The 19,491-nt window shown below is 41.1% G+C and overlaps 1 protein-coding gene across 1 annotated transcript in view; it reads right to left on the reverse strand.

Annotated features, from left to right (window-relative positions):
* LOC120054984 (polypeptide N-acetylgalactosaminyltransferase 9) overlaps window positions 1–18,379 on the reverse strand; it is an 83,635-nt gene extending 65,256 nt beyond the window's left edge. The window contains exons 1-3 of the mRNA XM_039002793.1: window positions 18,139–18,379; window positions 7,664–7,847; window positions 444–610 (exon numbers count right to left, since the gene is read on the reverse strand). Of these exons, the coding sequence (XP_038858721.1) occupies window positions 444–610; window positions 7,664–7,847; window positions 18,139–18,379 (592 nt within the window). The remainder of the gene's footprint in view (window positions 1–443; window positions 611–7,663; window positions 7,848–18,138) is intronic.
* Window positions 18,380–19,491: the final 1,112 nt, after the last annotated feature.

Below are 19,491 nucleotides of genomic sequence, written 5' to 3' on the forward strand. Positions count from 1 at the left end.
GAGAGAGAGAGGGGGAGAGAGAAAGAGAGAATCACACTTAAGTTAGAAATGTATTTTGTGTAACTTGACTTATTCGATCACGGCTGTTCATTTATTTTATAAGGGAATTGACTCCTTTGGCACTTTTCCCACACACAAACAGATGCAATCTTTTGTTTGTGACTCCACCCTACACTTTTAAAGAGACAAAAATGAATTGGAGAGGTAATGTTTGTGGAGCAATTAGCCACAAAGAAAATGCAGTAATGCAGTAATACAGGGATTGTGGTTATTCGAATGAGATATGGGAAGCAAAACACTAGGTCAGCTAACAGTAGCAGCACCGTGACAAATGTAACAAGGGCTTTATAACTTCACTTGATTGATCATTTGATTGAGTACAGTCAAAGGGAATGAACAGTTAGATGGTTATACTAAAGAAGCATCTGAACTAGACGTCTTACCACTGTCGCTGTTGTCGTCCACCAGGATGATCTCCTTGAGAAGGTGTGCAGGGGTGTGGTTGACCACGCTGTGGACGGACCGCAAGATGACCGACAAGGCCTCGTTCACAAAGATGAACACCACTGAGATCTGAGGGAGGTCCTCTGGGTAGGTCAACTGCTTGCACCTGTACGGAAACAAATCATACGGTTTTATAATTATGGAACTCATGGAATTCAGGATTTGGCCAGTGAACCGGTAAAAGTGAGCTGCCCTCTTTCATTTGAATAAACCAAGTCTTGTTTGAAAGTTCTGAACTTTCATTGTAAAAGGAAGAAGATATTGAAATGCAAAAGAATGTGCATTTAAATATCTTCTGCCTTCTACAATGAATGTTCAGAACATTCAAACATAAAACACTATTCATTCACCGAGTGTACATTTACATACATTTAATATATGAAGACTTGTGTGTGTGTATGCTCAGTGAATTAATAGTGTTTCAAGTTGATTCCCCTTAAAGCATACCACGGTCCCGAGACGTTTTCTGACAAAGCAAAGTAGGGGAAATAGGAACACTCTTTAATGTGAGGGTTGTGGCAAGGGAAAGCTGCAGCCTGGCTGTAAATGAAAGATGCAGCACCTTCCTGGCTAGCTAGATCTATAAGCTGGAGGTTAGAGGCAGATGAGGTGTAGAGAACAGGGCTGGGAATGACACCAACACTGATGGGCTAGGGATTTCCTCCCTCTCTCTTTCTATCTCTCTCTCTGGCTTCCCTCTCTCGCTCTCCAGTCTCCAGAGCCAACAGTCTCTCTCTCTATGTCTCGCCCTATCCCTCCATCTCCCACAATTCTCTCTCTACAGCCCAGGATCTCAACAAGAGAAAACGCTCTTGCTGCCACTGATTAGGCCTCTCACACCAACGCATGGTAACTGGAGCTGTGGAGCAGTGATTGCAATCCAATTTCATGTTGTCGTTTTCAATGACCCAGTTAATGGAATGAATAGCACACGCCCACAGTAGTGGTTGCTGCTGTACACAAGCACGTAAACAGGCACCATACAGTAGCGTTTAGATTTCCTATATTTTTATAAGCAGTTCATCATAGTCTTTTTGACTCCTCCCATTGCGTTTCCCTAGGGCTTTCACAGTAGCATAAGGCTTTGCAGGCATCTAAAGGTAAAGCTGGTCATACTGAAACGGATTCCTATGGCAACAACCAGCACACACGAACATCTTGTAAACCATCGCCCACCAGCATCTTAATTATATTTCAGCTGCTGTCCCACTGGGCACACACTGGTTGAATCAACGTCGTGTCCACGTCATTTCTATGAAATTACGTTGAGCCGACGTGGAATAGGCGTTCAATTGACGTGGGGTGTTATTTAATCTTTAAATTGTTTGGGTGTAATCATATTGCACCTCAATTAGGTGTAAATGAAGTACTACTCACAATAAGATGTGTTTATATTTTCAACAATGTTCTCACTTATGGTTGAAATGAATGGGTTATGAGGCGGTGGTGGCAAAATATCAACAACAAATTCATTCAAAACTTAAATCGACTTGGTTCTGAGTAGATGAGAGCAGAGGTCACAAAGAAAAGGAGTCATTTAAAGCTGGAATCCTTAATGGTGAAATTGCCACAGTCCGTTTGCGATATTACAACAACAAAGACGTTACTACAAACGACCACAGTTTTTTTCTCCCCTCAGACATCATGCATAATAGAACAGCAGCATAAGTGCTGCAATTCTTTTTTACCACGATGCACGAGGATCCCCAGCTCTGCTTCATGAACAAAACAAAAACAACGGCCGTGGGGCAGACAGTGGCGCTGTTTTCCCTACTGTTTCCGTAATTTTCCGCACAAAAGTTTAGTATTTCGTCCCATATTCCTACTACACAATGACTACATCAAGCTTGTGACAAACTTGTTGGATGCATTTGCAGTTAGTTTCAGTTGCGTTTCATATGATTTTGTGCCCAATAGAAATTAATGTTAAATAATGTATTGTGTGATTTGGAGTCACTTTTATTGTAAATAAGATTAGAATATGTTTCTAAACACTTCTACATTAATGTGGATGCTACCATGATTAAGGATAATCGTGAATGAACCGTGGATAATGATGAGTGAGAAAGTTACAGAGGGTAAAAGATCATACCCCCAAGACATGCTAACCTCTCACCATTACCAACAACAGGGGATGTTAGCATGTCTTGGGGGTATAATATCTGACCTTGTGTGTGTGTGTGTGTGTGTGTGTGTGTGTGTGTGTGTGTGTGTGTGTGTGTGTGTGTGTGTGTGTGTGTGTGTTTGGCCTGCACTAACAGTTTCTCACCTCACAGCAATGGGAAATGACAGGAGCGAAATGTACAATGACATGGAGAGGAGAGACTGTACGGGTGTTATACATGGTCCATTTTAGGGCCTGTCCTTTTTAAACTGTACACAAATGATGTTGGTAGAAATGTTTAAAACACCACCTGTATGCTGACGACACAATTGTTTACTCCTGTGCCTCTTGTATAAATGGTTAAGTGGCATCTGGTTAAATGAAAAGCTCAATTTTAAACAGCACATTAAAACGTAGGTTTTTATTTTAAAAACAAATCAGGTTTTTCTATGTCAGTTAGAAAGGAACTTGTGCAAGGGACATTTTTATTTGTGTTGGACTATGGTGACACTATTTACATGCAAGCTTCCGCCAGTACCTTCAGGGTGCTGGCCACAGTGTATCATGGAGCACTTACGCTCATAACTTATGCAAGATCACTCATATGTTTGCTCCTCACTAACAACAAAATCCCAATCCTACAGCCTCCGCTCTCAGGACTGAAAGGGGGAAACAATCCTTCTCTCCTACAACGCTCCAACACCAAGCTACAACAAAATTGAAGCTGTACTGTACATTATTTTGTCTAAATGGGTCATACTGTTAAGGTATTATTTGCAGTATATTACCCTATTCAAGTTCAAAGTGAAGTTCTATACGATTATTTCAGTTACAGTCAATTTCTATTTTATTCTGTCAGGAAAAGATTTGATTGAAAATCGGAATTGGTTCACATATCAGTTTATATACGTTTCCTAGTTTGTTTTTGCTTCTATACAGAAAGTTCCATGTTTCCTCTCAATAATATCAAATAGGACTGTTTTAGTTGATAGGCTTTTCAGTGTTTTCCTGAAATCCTTCCAAAGGGATTCCTTTTCTCTCAGCAAGTTTATTTTGTTCTCTTTCACAGCTGTTCCACCACCTCTTTCAAATCAGCCATACATGCATTATACGTAAACACGAAGCCATATCTGGCAGTGAATACAAGTGAATCTTTGTGCAATAGTTTTCCTTTAGTGGGGGACAGCCACAAGCTGACAACCATGCCAAATCGAATGATGTATGTTTTATTTGGGCTAAGTTTAATTTGTCATGGCTAGTATGTGTATGAATATGGTTACCGTAAGAATAAAAGCCAGAAGGGGCCGGGGAAAGGCACCAGATCACTTCAGCTGAGTTGTGTCTATGGGCAAATTCAGTATTGAGGTTGTCAAGTGATATTGTAGCTCCAATGCCCTAGTTACTGAATTCAATTTAGGACATTGCTCAACCTTAAATTCGTGCCTGTCTGCTGGAACGGGGATGTTTGTAGGTCCATAACAGTATGAGCGATCGACTCATCTGTTTGTAATGGAACTAAGCTCACTGGCGAGCTCTCATAATTCAACCTAGAACGATCTGTGACAGAAACAGAGCGCCAGATTAAGACTTATTCCCATCGCACTCCCTTTTCGGCCTGCGACGCTGGCTGGCCGGCCCGTCTGCTTTTCACAGCCATGTTATTCGCTTTGAAATTTCACATTAACCTGCGATAACCTGTGCTGCACAGGAAATGAAAGCAACTCTACCCCTATAGAAAAGATTGTTCTCAAAAAGACATTAGTTTGCCTTGTCATTTCGCTGCCCTGTTGAGGAGATAAACTCAGCTTTTGTGAGAGAAACATTCGAGCTGAAGCCTTTTACTTACAAATGGCCGCTGCGGTGACCTTGCGATCCCATTCCAGGGTATCAGAGGCTTAAGAAATTAGGTAGCGCCCAGCCGTGTGACCTTCCTGCTTTATAGTCTAGTTCCCAGTCCCAGATACGTCTATGTGGAACCAACCTCAACATTGGTTGCATTGCTTGATCTCAATGAATATAGGAGCAATATCGTGACATGTCTTGCTACAAATGATTACAGATGATATAGATGAATTGAAATAGAAAATATTGTACAACTTCTCATCAGGGGCTAAAAGAGCCAAACTAGGCAAACTAGAGAGCAACAGAGAGCTAACAGCATGGAAATTGCATTTTCACATTGACTGTGAGGTATAGGCTAGAAGTGTCTTTCATTTTCTTTCTCATTCAGATGCTATTCTCTTCTGCCCTCTGTGAACCTCAGGTGCCAGCTAGTGCATCATTCTTATTGGCCCATCCCTTCTCTAAGACATAGTATTGCAGCATTGTGCTACAGGCCACCCAAGGATGGGCAACATGGTGTGGTGTGACGTCAGTTCCTGGATGGGATAATAAAGCCTCAAGTTAACTTCCTCTGGATCAATGTTAGAAAATGTCACCGCTGGAAGGATTGGCAACATAAAGCTCAGACCACTGGACAGTGAATGGAGATAAAAGGGTTTAGGGAAATGGTCTGTCTTGACAAGTCCTGATTTGACCATGATGATAGTGGGCTGTAATTAGAATGAATAGATCGGTTGTAGGTCTTAAAACCCTACAAAAGGAGAAAGACAGTGTAATACAGAGACAGAGGGGATGAGGAGTGTGAATGTAGAGATCATTCAATAATCCCCCCCCCCCCCCGGTCCAAGACTCCCATGCAATTATGGCATTTGACCAGAGGTGTCTTGTGTTACACTTTCCACACTATCCTACAGACCCCAATCCTATACTTTGCTGGCTAAGGTTTTTTCTTTTCACATTGTCCTTTCAGGCAATGTTTCAGAAACCAAGGCGGCTGCATAAGCAGGCCAATGCGGTACAGATCGGCTTGGCTCGGCTCAGTAGTGTGGAAATGGTGTCAGTATATTGAAGGTGTGTCTTGTGTGTTTCTACACAGCCCAATTCAGTCCAATATGCAATGCAATGCACCCACATGGTATGAAAATAGCCCTATCCCTTTCCTGCACCAAGGATCACACATCAAAGTCCTTGTCTTGTTCCAATCAGTAGACATCTTGCTACCTATGTCTAATTAATTACCCCAACAAGGTCGTTCAAAGTGCAGGGACCGTGTTTGTTTTATATCATTCCAGCCATGGTGCAATAATACGCAGAACTGTAAGACACAAATATGTTAAGCTTAAACATATTGATTTCCTTTATGCATAGGGAGCCCACTGTATCTTCATCAAACAGTGTGTCTATATGGTTGTTATGATCTGCTTGGCTTTGGGGAAGTGTTTCACCCTCTGGAATGACATCTAAAGAAAGGGCATATCTTGCTGCATATGTTTGTTAATGGCGTGAACAATGTCTCACACACACACACACACACGTCACACACACACACAGCATAGAACTGCATGAATCATTATTATTTCCACAGCTGCCCCTTGCATTATATGTCAAACACAGGACTGGCGGTATGATTATCTATCACGAGGGAGTAAACAATACATGGAAATAAACGGTATAGCCAAACCGTCAACACTGACTTCCTGTACACACGATCAAACCGTTAACACTGACTTCCTGTACACTTGATCAAACCGTTAATACTGACTTCCTGTACACATGATCCAACCGTTAGCACGGGCTCCCTGTACACATGATCCAACCGTTAACACTGACTCCCTGTACACATGATCCAACCGTTAACACGGGCTCCCTGTACACATGATCAAACCGTTAGCACGGGCTCCCTGTACACATGATCAAACCGTTAACACGGGCTCCCTGTACACATGATCAAACCGTTAACACGGGCTCCCTGTACACATGATCAAACCGTTAACACGGGCTCCCTGTACACTTGATCAAACCGTTAACACGGGCTCCCTGTACACATGATCAAACCGTTAACACGGGCTCCCTGTACACATGATCAAACCGTTAACACTGACTCCCTGTGCACATGATCAAACCGTTAACACGGGCTCCCTGTACACATGATCAAACCGTTAACACTGACTCCCTGTGCACATGATCAAACCGTTAGCACGGGCTCCCTGTACACATGATCAAACCGTTAACACTGACTCCCTGTGCACATGATCAAACCGTTAACACGGGCTCCCTGTACACATGATCAAACCGTTAGCACGGGCTCCCTGTACACATGATCAAACCGTTAACACTGACTCCCTGTGCACATGATCAAACCGTTAACACGGGCTCCCTGTACGCATGATCAAACCGTTAACACCGACTTCCTTTAGACATGATCAAACCGTCAACACCGACTTCCTGTAGACATTATCAAACCGTCAACACTGACTTCCTGTAGACATGATCAAACCGTCAACACTGACTTCCTGTAGACATTATCCTCCTCATAAAGAATCATTTCCTCAAATCCTCTTTTCCACCAAGCAGTTTTCAGCTGGTTATTAATTAGTAACCCGTCTTTTCACTCTTTCCCTTGCTCGCTCTCTCCTCTCGCTGATTTTCCAGCATGAAAGAAAGGAGATTACAAAGCGGATGTGGATGAAATGAATTGTTATCCCCAGCAAAGCCCAAAGAAGTCTCTGGACGTCTCTCTCTGTCTGTCTGTTTTTGTTCTCTGACACGGGCTGATCTGAACACCAGTGGCATGCCTTATTATTCGCTCACAGTCATTGTATCACAGATGTAGTCCCACATTCTAAATATAAGATTCATTTTAAAAAGGCCATTAATATTCCTACTGGGGTCTCCACGGTCTCTTTCATAAGAAATACTGCTGGACTCTCTCTTTTATTGCATTATTAACTAGCCTGCCGCCCCACTATCAACATCTTCTCTGGCTGTCTGGGACAATGTCTTTCCATGTAAGGAATACTCATGTCTAATGCAGCTGCCCTGGCCTAGCTACTGTACAGAGACGAGACAAATCTAAAAACCCATTTTTGGGTTCTCACTGTTTTACCTCAATTCAGTTGGCTCTTCTATTACCTACAGATAATGTTATTTTCTTTTGCACAAATAAATATAATAAAACATACTAAATGAATAAATAAATAAAGTCAAACCTACTTTTTGGGTCTGTAGTCCGGGATGCTACGATCCAGGGATATGCGGTCACTGAGCTGGGCGTTGTAGCCGTACTCCTCGTACTTCCCCTCCCCGTCAACCTGGCTGTCGTCGCCCAGAGTGGCAGCTGCTCCTCCCTGGCCCAGCCCCCCAGGCCCCTCCACCAGCCCCATGGGCTTCGCCAGCCCTAGAGGACAAACACAGACATCCACACACATACACACACACACAGAGACACAGAGAGTGAGACGGACAGACAAAAAAAAAAGACAGAGAGTGGTAGGTGAGAGGAGAGGCCATACAGAGGGACAGGTGATTGACATTCATGGGCTGTGAGAATCATGGGGAGTGCATCATTACACTATCTGTCTTTAAAGGTGCTGAAAATACCAGCCTGGGCGTGGATTTCTCAAGATGACAGAGTAGAGCGAGCAGCAGAGAAAAAGCAGTGGTGCAAGACATAGAGAGACATATACAGTATAACGTCTGCATTCTACTTCTATGGCACAAGCATTGCATTGGAGATATGTACACAGTGTACAAAACATTAAGAACACCTTCCTAATATTGAGTTGCACACCCCCTTTGCCCTCAATTCGTCAGGGCAAGGAATCAAAAAGGGGGGCGAAAGCATTCCACAGGGATGCTGGCCCATGTTGACTCCAATGCTTCCCACAGTTGTTTCAAGTTGACTGGATGTCCTTTGGGTGGTGGACCGTTCTTGATACACACAGGAAACTATTGGGGCGGCAGGTAGCCTAGTGGTTAGAGCATTGGACTAGTAACTGAAAGGTTGCAAGATCGAATCCCCGACCTGACATGGTAAAAATCTGTCGTTCTGTCGTTCGGCTGTCATTGAAAATAAGAATTTGTTCTTAACTGACTTGCCTAGTTAAATAATGGTAAAATATTGAATGTTGCAGTTCTTGACACAAACAGATGCACCTACTACCATATCCTGTTCAAAAGCACTTAAATATATTGTCTTGCCCATTTACCCTCTGAATGGCACGCATACACAATCCATGGCACACATACACATGGATTGTGTATGCGTGCCATTCAGAGGGTAAATGGGCATTGTCTCAAGGCTTTAAAAAAATCTTTAACATGTCTCTTCCCTTTGATCTGCACTGATTGAAGTGGATTTAACAAGTGGAACATCAATAAGGAATAATAGCATTCACCTGGATTCACCTGGTCAGTCTATGTCATGGTCTTTTTTTGCAGGTGTTCTTAATGTTTTGTACACTCAGTCTACATTTCCCTGGTACTGATCATTTTACAGGATATCAGGTCTAAAATCACTGTTGGAATTCTCCTCATTTGGAGAGGCACATTAGATACACTTTCCTTATAACCTAATTAGAATTAGACTGAAACTGATTGGGACTGACAGGTTTACAGATACTATTGGTCACCATAGCAGTTCTCTAGACTGTTATAATTCCCTGCAGAGGAAGGGGTCAGCTCTGTAAATACAGAATCTATCAACAAACAAATACAGCTTTTCAACTGCACATTGATGGCCGTTCACTAAGTGATTTTAAGTCTTCCCACTGGGCACACAGGTTGAACCAACGTGGAATAGATGTTGAATTGACATCTGTGCACAGTGGCTGTGCACAGTGGATCACACATCAGAAATAAATCTGTCAGTTAAGTCTCCCACTAGTGTAACCAGTGGTGGAAAAAGTACCCAATTATCATACTTGAGTAAAAGTAAAGATACCTTAATAGTATAAAGCATTTCAAATTGCTTATAATAAGCACATCAGACAGATTTTTTTACGGATAGCCAGGGGCACACTACAACACACAGACATCATTTACAAACAAAGCATTTGTGTTTAGTGAGTACACCAGATCAGAGGCAGTATGGATGACCAGGGATGTTCTCTTGATGAGTGAAGTGAGTGAATTGGACCATTTTTGTGTCCTGGTAAGTATTTTTGGGTGTCAGGGAAAATGTACATTATTTTCTTTAGGAATATAATGGAGAAAAAGTAAAGTCGTCAAAAATATAAATAGTAAAGTACAGATACCTAAAAAAAAAATACTTAAGTAGTACTTTAAAGTATTTTGACTGATGTACTTTACAGCACTGATTGTAACTGACATCCGATTGAATGTATCAGACATTGATGCTCTTATTAAAATGACACAGTACAATGCATTTAGCAGACTATAACACATTTCCCCTGTCTGTGACATTTTTAAAAGGGAAAGGTTTATCAGAAACGAAGGGCACAATGGGTTATCAGAAATTCGATTTTCCGAGATCTCAGCAGTCTCATTTTTTTTTATTTTTTTTATTTAACCTTTATTTAACTCATCAAGTGAATGCTCTTGGAAGTGTTCAGTCTTTAATCACAGAGAGGGATATTTTGCTGTTAAACTTTCCAGACCGACTTCAAAGTCTGGCTCATAATGATAGTTTTGGTTTGTATTTATATTCCTGGCTCTTTCTTTTTTTTACCTTTCACCTTGTTTGTTTAAGTATGGAGACTGCTGCACCTTGTCTACTATAGGTATGAAGTATTATAGCGTTTCTGGTTTGGATATTTTAAACTCTGCTACACAGTGTAGGGGCTTAATTGTATCTGTGTGTCATACTTCCAGTGTGATCTCCACAGGTAAACCATGTTGCCTCTTCTCAACAGATGGACAGAAACAGCAAGTAAACAGGCCATACTAATGAAGATCTTCTCCCCAAGCCATTGCAAAGAAAACATTTTGGGGATGAGGGCTTTGAGGTTCTGGGAGATTTGCCACTGGAGCTGAACGGTTGGCGGTTGCAAGCTGTCACCTGTCACGAGAGGGATCACATCAGGGGAAACGTAGTGGTGTCATCTGACACCCTGGGTGGGGTTCAGTAGCTTTATGAACCCAGTCTGAATCCCAATCGCCGCTCTCATAACACTGAGGCAATCGAAGAAGCAACTGAAAGTAAAATCTGGAGTGCCTCTCTGCGTGAGACTCGGAAACAGCCTAACATCCCGCAGTTTTGTTTTCCGCAGTCCTTCTTAGTTTGCTCCCCTCACTTTCCGCTTCTTCTGGCTGGTTGAAGAAAATTCCATTAGAGGATGAGCGGATGCACATTGAGCCAGGAAGTCTGTCTGCCATTTGCTGCTGCCTGACAGAGTGGAGAAGAGGTATTTTAACATAGGCCTCGTGCGACTGACATGGTTTGAACCCTGGTCTCTTACACGTCAGAAGAGCACATTAGCCCGCTAAGCTAAAGCTTAGTCAGTGGTCCAGGAAGCCAATGAAACTCTACGTCTAAAGCAATGTTACTCATCATCAGTGGTGTAGTGGAGGGTAAATACAGTTTACCCACCTTTTCATATTTTGCGTGACAGTTTACCCACCTTGCCGAAAAATCCATTGTAAGTATAGGGAACGTTACTTTTTTTCACCGTGACTGAGGATCAGAGTTTACCTTCCTATTTTTTTACCACTACATCACTGTTCATCTTGTGAGTGTGGTCCAGAGTACTGGTTTTATCCTGTGTTTTTACGCATTATTGAGCAGCAACAGCAAACAGAACCGGCTCAGGGATTTGGTGATGATTGGTTTGGAGCTGCCTTTGTTGTGCTGCTGCCAAAACAATTGGGCTTTGATAATACCTCAGAGAATAATTTGTTGTAGCTACAATTTCTCACTCTGCTGCTGATTCATCTTTCATGTTTTTCTCTCTTGAGGCTGAATATTCTGTTGATTGGAGCAAAGCAAGGAATCCTTACAATGCCACAACTTATTAGTGTAAATAGAGGGGTTAAGCTTTGGATGAAAAACGACAAGTCCGCTACAAGGATGTATAAATTAAATTGGGTTTTATTACAAACCACTCTGAATTGGTACAGTAGATATTGCTAAGTGTGTAAAGCTACTTGAGATATTAAATTAGACAAGCCTCAAGCCATTCAATATAAATCATATTCCAGACACAATCGAACATTGAATGATTGCATTCACTAAAACCCATGAATAGGTTGACTCATTATCTACAACAATGAGAGACGTCCCAGACAAGGCAACAAAATACAACAATATGCTTCTGCGATTCATCATTGAAATATATTGGACTCTCATTCAGAGTAAAGATTATTGTGACTCAGGTTGGGCAAACTACTTGGGAAACAACAATGGCATATGCTCCAGCTACCACAGTGTTTGGCCAGAACTCTGAATGTCAATGCACCTCTATGACTAATCGTGTTACTGTACAGTTGACCACAGTGTTTGAGCACTGTGCTTGTACCATTGGGTTGGACCTGTATACAATGTGCAGAAACATTCATTTGTTCAGTCAAGGCAGACAATATGCCTACCATGATGTAGTTCTGTGACTATGAAGCAGAATAAATCTGTGAAGGAAGGGTAGGGGAATCAAGTCAACAAGATTTCCCCAGGACACTGACGACAGGTTTATTAGATTGACTTATAGGGCACTTTTAAAGGACTTTTCGTGTCTGGGGTAAAACTGTACATTGCTTATTCACTATGGCAAAGCCACCAAAAAGAGCTTCAAGCTTTTTAGCGTAAACACAAGCATATCTACAGACGTGTGTAATCCTATCCTATTGTGATGATTCATGTTGTATCACTGACACATCCTCAACCCAATATCCTCTACTTCCTCTAGTTTCATTCTTCAAACTACACATTAGCAAAACATCTTAATTATCCCACAATGAGGTAATTACAGGGAAACATCTGGTTGTTCCACCGTAAACACACAGGTGCTATTCCCTGTATTACGAGGTTTGCAGCACGCTATTGGGAGATAAAGGTTTGCATTCAAAATGACACCCTAGTTCACTACATAGTGCACTACTTTTGACCAGAGCTTTATGGGCCCTGTTCAAAAGTAATGCACTATATAGGGAATAGGGTGCCATTTGGGACTCAGAGGAGGATGATGTACTGTTCCTATGCACTCAGATGGACAGATGTGTCTGTGCAGATATAACGAGAAAGACCATCAAACATCAATCTAGGTGCACTATGTCCAAGTGCATATCTATCTTGATGTTCAGTCACTCACCTCAGGATCCATTTTTACAGAGGCACCCGCAACACGACACATTAAAGTCATTACAGTGATAAATTATGCAATAACCTTAAAAAAGTGTCTAACTTGGGCTTTTCCGATAGACGTCAAACTAAAAGACATCCCCATTTTGTGAATGATTTAAAGGAAAAGTGGAGTTATGTGTGTCAAAAGTGAAGCTGAGATGTTATAAATATTGATGTCTCGGATGTGGTCGAGTGATCTGTTGTTCAAGAAGAGGAAAATAACTCCCTGTGGTTGGTTTTAAAAGCTACAATGTGGGCGATCCATAAAACATTGGCAACACGGGAAAGGCATTACGCATAAAGTCCTGATTTTCTGCTCTTTTCAAAAAACGCAAACCAATGGGTCATAGGGGTGACTCGTATTTGGAAATGATCAGAATGATCTCTCGAGACCCAATGTGCCATCACAACAATCTAAGCTTGCATGGCAACACATGCAAAGGTCTGAAAGTGGAAAGAACTGTTTCAAAAGAAGAAGTACACAAAAGCACCATTTAGCAATTATAAGGCAAAAATACTTTATAATCTAGTACAGCATATCTGTCTATAAATCATGTAATACGCCAGTTTCCTAATGAAAAGGAAATATTTTCACACAGATCTAACCTCTCATTTAGGAGGGCAAGGACATATTCATATCAGGGCTTTGTAGGGAATCATCAAATTAAAGTATCAAAATAACCACCATATGAAATCTCTCGCTCTTCCCAAAGTGTCATTATCCTGTAGATAGAATGCAGATTGTCAGAAGAGGCGGTGAATTCATTACAGAGATTCAGATTCCTAAAGACTGGAACTGATGAAATGATTATCATCTGTTTCTGAAAATGTTTGGTAGATGATTCCTTATCTACATATCATTACTGGGAAATATATTTAATTCCTTCACAGGCTCCATTCCCCCTCTCCAATCTGTTGGGGAGTTGTCTGTGGGCTCTCCAATATACTGAAGAATTACGGATGAATACTATTAAGGTATGGGGTATGGGAGATGAGACAAAATTACATTTCTAATTCCTTGTCAGGATTTCTCTCTCTCCAGGCTTTATTAACAACATTGCTCTCTGCAGCATAATCAAAGGGTTTATTTCCCAAATGCTTTACCCACCAATTTTTCACATTTGTGTTTTTTCATTAGAAATGATTGCATATTGGTACCTTCATGGGTGTGTAAAATATTACTGTTCTCCGATTTTTTATTAATCAATTTTTTTTGCAAAACACTATATATCCATTGATCAGTTGAAATGGAATGTTCGTATCCTGTATATTTGACTGTCTCACCTAGCTATCTCAAAAATGAATGCACTTACTGTAAGTCGCTTGTCACGGCCGTCGAAAGAACTGGACCAAAGCGCAGCGTGGTGAGCGTACATATTCCTTTTTATTTGAATGTCGCCAACAAAACAATAAAAAATACAAAACGACCGTGAAGCTTACAGGGAATAAGTGCCACTAACAAAAGTCAACACCCACACTGAAAGGAGGGAAAAAGGGATACCTAAGTATGGTTCCCAAACAGAGACAACGACAGACAGCTGTCCCTGATTGAGAACCATACCCGGCCAAAACATAGAAATAAAGAAACATAGAAAACAAAACATAGAATGCCCACCCCAAAATCACACCCTGACCAAACCAAATAGAGACATAAAAAGGCTCTCTAAGGTCAGGGCGTGAAATCGCTCTGGATAAGAGCATCTGCTAAATGACTAAAATGTCAAATGTAAATGTTTTACATACAGATCTCATTTTACTGTATTGAAGTTTTCTAATATTGACGTCACAAATGTATCATTTGTAAATTTCTTAATTAGAAATGTAGTTATTTGATACATTTGACTGTGTAAAACCTAAAGCTAAGTTACCAATGTTTCAGAAAATGTATATATGTCATTTTTAAATGAAACTCTTCAATTGGGCATTATATATAGGAGTCATATCTAGTGGTGCAGATGGAACATCCATGCCATCTCATCACCTCCACTAACACAGGATGAAACCAGGAGTGACATGCATCACTGATGACAAACACTCAGCCCTGCTCAGCTCAGCCTGTCTGTTTTAGGACAGCATTGGGTTGGAGGCTGTGACATCTGAATGCAACTGATGTTGAAACTAAAATAGCTGTGCAGCAACACTCACCATCCAACCTGACAGAGCTTGAGAGGATCTGCAGAGAGCAATGGGTGAAACTCCCCAAAGACAGGTGTGCCAAGCTTGTAGCGTCCTACCCAAGAAGACTCGAGGCTATAATTGCTGCCAAAGGTGCTTCAACAAAGTACTGAATAAAGGGTCTGAACACTTGCAGTATGTAAATGTGATAGTTTTTTTTATTTTTAATACATTTGCAAACATGTATAAAAACCTGTTATTTGCTCTGTCATTATGGGGTATTGGGTGTAGATTGATGAGGGGAAAACATTTATTTAATCAATTTTAGAATAAGGCTGTAACATAACAAAATGTGGAAAAAGTCAAAGGGGTCTGAATACTTTCCAAAGGCACTGTATTTATTGATGATTATTGATAAACAAATAGACTTCTGGCCCAAAACATGAATACACCGATCAGAGAGGATCTATCTGTGAATCTAAAGTTGCACTGATAGTAAGTAGAGATCTGGCATTTTGTATACACTGTTTAGGTCACAACACTGTCCTATAAGCCTGTTAACCAGAAGCTTAAACCCAGATAGACGCTTATCCAGCAGAGGAGAGTGCCTCTTCAGCAGAGGAGAGATGCTGATAACCCTCTTCTCGGTTATTTCCGTACTGAAAGAGTTGCTGATAACACACTTCACTGTTGTTTTGATGAGGAATGACCTCATTGAAATATTAGATAGTGCTAGATGATATTAGATCATATTGGATACAGTGGTTGCATCCCAAATGTCACCCTATGCCCTATCCTGTATAGTGCACTACTACTTGCCCTATGGGTCCTTGTCAAAAGTAGTGCACTATAGGAAGTATAGGAAGTAGGGTGCCAACTATAGGAAGTAGAGCGTCATTTGTGATGCCAGTGAAGCGGCGTTTGCAACCAAACGGACTGGTTCACAAATCTATGGAATATTTAAACCCACACATTAACCAATATCACACAGAGTCAAATACAAAATGAGGGCACATTGTCCAAATCACTGACTGAGCAGTACTGGAACAAATGCTTGCACAATGCACAGGAGCTGCATCACTTTGCAAAGCCATGTAATAGAAGAAGATTGGGCATTTTAAATGTCCTCTAAATCTAATTGGGCCTTGTCTTAATCCACTGGCATGTCACTGTTGGACAATAAACAACTGAAAAATGGGCAATTACTTCAAATCGCTGCCGGACATGGTAATAGTTATTGGCACGCAAGGTTCTCACTCTGTACAGCCAATCCCAATTGCAATAGAATACAATTAGTGGTCTGTGCCCCATTTACATATCGGGTAATAAATCGGGATATAAATGTATGATTAAGTGTGTCAATAAATAGTTGGATGCTAAACATGGAGGGGTTGGTGACAGGAGGGAAGGATTCCTCCAGACTCTGTCTGACTCTGTACACTTCAGGGAAAATACATTTAAAAAAAGGTTTTAAATAACAATGTTTTTATTGTCACACACCAGATAGGTGCAGAATCTAACCTCTCATTTAGGAGAGCAAGGACATATTCATATCAGGGCTTTGTAGGGAATCATCAAATTAAAGTATCAAAATAACCACCATATGAAATCTCTCGCTCTTCCCAAAGTGTCATTATCCTGTAGATAGAATGCAGATTGTCAGAAGAGGCGGTGAATTCATTACAGCGATTCAGATTCCTAAAGACTGGAACTGATGAATCGATTATCATCAGTTACTGAACATGTTTGGTAGATGATTCCTTATCTACATATCATTACTGGAAAATATATTTAGGGAAAATAGATAATTTTTTGGGGGGGGGAATAACAATGTTTTTCTTGTCACACACCAGATAGGTGCAGTGAAATGTTATTTTTACAGTTAGCCATAGTAGTTCAGCACCTCTGGAGCAAATTAAGGTTAAGTGCCTTGCACATCGGCAGAGTTTTCACTTTGTCAGCTCAGGTATTCGAACCAGCGACCTTTTGGTTACTGGCCCAGTGCTCTATCTGCTAGGCTACCTGCTGCCCTACATACATAAATACATGGTGGCTCCCCGGCCCCTTACACTAGAAAAAGCCCCCTGAATGAGAGGATGCATCATATATTTGGTGAGGCAGTGCCTCCTGGCTTTGCTCCAAAGGTCTTGACAACTTTTGAGAAAGGGAATAAACTGACTTCACAAACACTTTCACCAAAATCCTTTTCATAATACAATAGTTCCGTCATTAATGAGCCTTTTGCTGTGCACCAAGGCCAAATATCACTATGGTGGTTTGATACAGTGAGTACACAACTTATCTTTTAAGAACCTGCCTCTATGGAAATGATTTTATGTTTTTATTTTATGATTGAGGGAATGATTCGCTACTTCAAACAAATCAGTAATGGCACAGGCTGCTTATCATAGGATTTGTATATAGTATTGATAACATATGGCTGATTCTTACTGCATTTGGGGAATTGACTGTATAAAATGCTACATGGTGATGCATACTCAATAGTCTCTACAAGGGTTAAAAGGCCCTCTCAAATTAAATGTTGGACTTTTCAGTCTATGGCTCTCTCATGTTTCATGAGCGAGTAGGACCATGGAACACACGGAGATGTTTTTTACACGATTTAAAGGATGCTGTTTTGCCAGGCAGACCAAATCTCCTACAATACATGTCAGTGACTAATGAAATAAAGCTAGTAAGGAAATAAAGCTTGTTCAGCACCTGATAAAGAACCATTCTATTGGAACTTGTTTTAGATTTCAGACAGCCCATCAAGATGATTGTATTGGGGCCAAGGGAATGAGACAGGCAGAACTCAGTAGTCAGAGGCAGGGTTGTTTTTAATACAAAACTATTGGCTAAGGTCGTTGATTTCAGTTATTGATAGGGATCACACCAAGTTAAGTGAACATATTAGGAGCTGTAGCATTGATTCTACTTGAGTAAAACATATTCACTAGTTGGCAATAGTTTGTAACACCATGAAGAGCCACCATCCATTACAGGATGACTCACGCTGCACAAAATAACTGTACCTTACTGACTGACACCATCTGATTGGCTGATATACCAGTTGTATATTATTTTATTGACCATTGTCTGATCAAGTCCAATGTAACATACATAGGCTGTTTATAGTTGCTCTGTAGTAATATGAAAGTAACTCAGGATGTACATAACTATAGAGATATGACTCCACAATTAATACTGACAATTAAAAAAAGATCTCATACTTGAGTAAAGACTATACTGAATGTTGTTAAGTAAGTATACTCCATACCGTTTAATTGGTTGTAGACAACGTCCTCGAGCCGCTCCAGCCTCTGAAGTATAGACTGCCTGTCCACTAAATTGGACACTTTTCCATTCCTGGTTCTCAGTCTCTGGTCTGATATCCTGCCGATCTGAATGAGTTCCTCAGAACGGTCTTGTATTCTGCAGTACACTGAGAACAATATGATCCCCACAAAAACAAAAATGTTAACCGTGAGCAACGTTTTTATTTTGCGTGCCACAGCCATGTAACCCAAGAGAACAGTCGGGCTTACGCCGTCAAGCCAAATAATAATCCATTTGGAGTATTTAGCTAACTCTCGGCTCTGTAGCAGTGAAAAGCAGACGCTTTCAGTGGAAGTCAACTTTGGGAGTCCTGAAACGAGGAACTGTCTTTTCAGCACCACTGAGATACCGGCGGCACGCTTCTTTCTCTTGGGCTGGTGTGGAGCTACTACTGTTCAAGCTTATGGTCTCCCAGACTGTGTATCCAGATGCTATACTGAAGAAGTTGAAGGTTGACAAGCATGCTGGACAAAACAATGTTTTCTCTTTAGATCAACGCAGTACGCCTATATCTTCACAGACTCACTGCTGGTGGAGAGAAATATGTCTTCTGTGGTGTCCACTATAAATGCATTACGTCAGACACGAACCATAGTCTTAAATAGGATATCCTATGTATTGTAGCAAAACATATCTACGTGCACTGTAATGTGGAAAGTCGTCAAATCTCAGTCACAAGGACAACATCAGCTCGTCCATCCTTAACAGTGCATAATACCGTATTTGCAAAGCAGCATTCGATATCACTGCTTTGACATTTCCCCTCTCAAAGGCGTAGTGGTCACAGGATTCGTCCTGATCCTGAAATAGATTCGGATGTGTCTCGAAATGTGCACATGCCTCCCTCAATTATGCAGTGAGTTTCTTCCACCAATCCACCATTGGTCGCAATAGAACGTTGAGGTGGTGACAGAAGTTCAGAACGGGTTTGTCCTCAAATGCTGTCAAACGGTTCCGATGCTCGCACTGCCTCTCTGCATGGTGAGCGAACCAACCATTCTCTGTTGCCAGCTCTCGCATGCTGTCTTGCATCCCACCCTCTCTCTGTTCAGACGTCTCTCAGAGGAAGAGCGCAGGGAAAGCGGTACTGCGTTGTGACGTTTAGCGGCACAGTCATGAATATTCACGAGCTGTCTCAGGGATAAAATAAACATGAATATAAAAAGCAATTTTCTTGGAATTCTTACGGTGCACTGTATCCGGCCACTTAATAACAATAACATAACATGATAACAATAATATGTCATTAGAAAATGTATTATGCAACCCTAGGCTATGTCCAATATGTGTATTG

Source organism: Salvelinus namaycush, chromosome 1 (assembly GCF_016432855.1).
Source record: "Salvelinus namaycush isolate Seneca chromosome 1, SaNama_1.0, whole genome shotgun sequence".
Classification (NCBI taxonomy): Eukaryota; Metazoa; Chordata; class Actinopteri; order Salmoniformes; family Salmonidae; genus Salvelinus; species Salvelinus namaycush.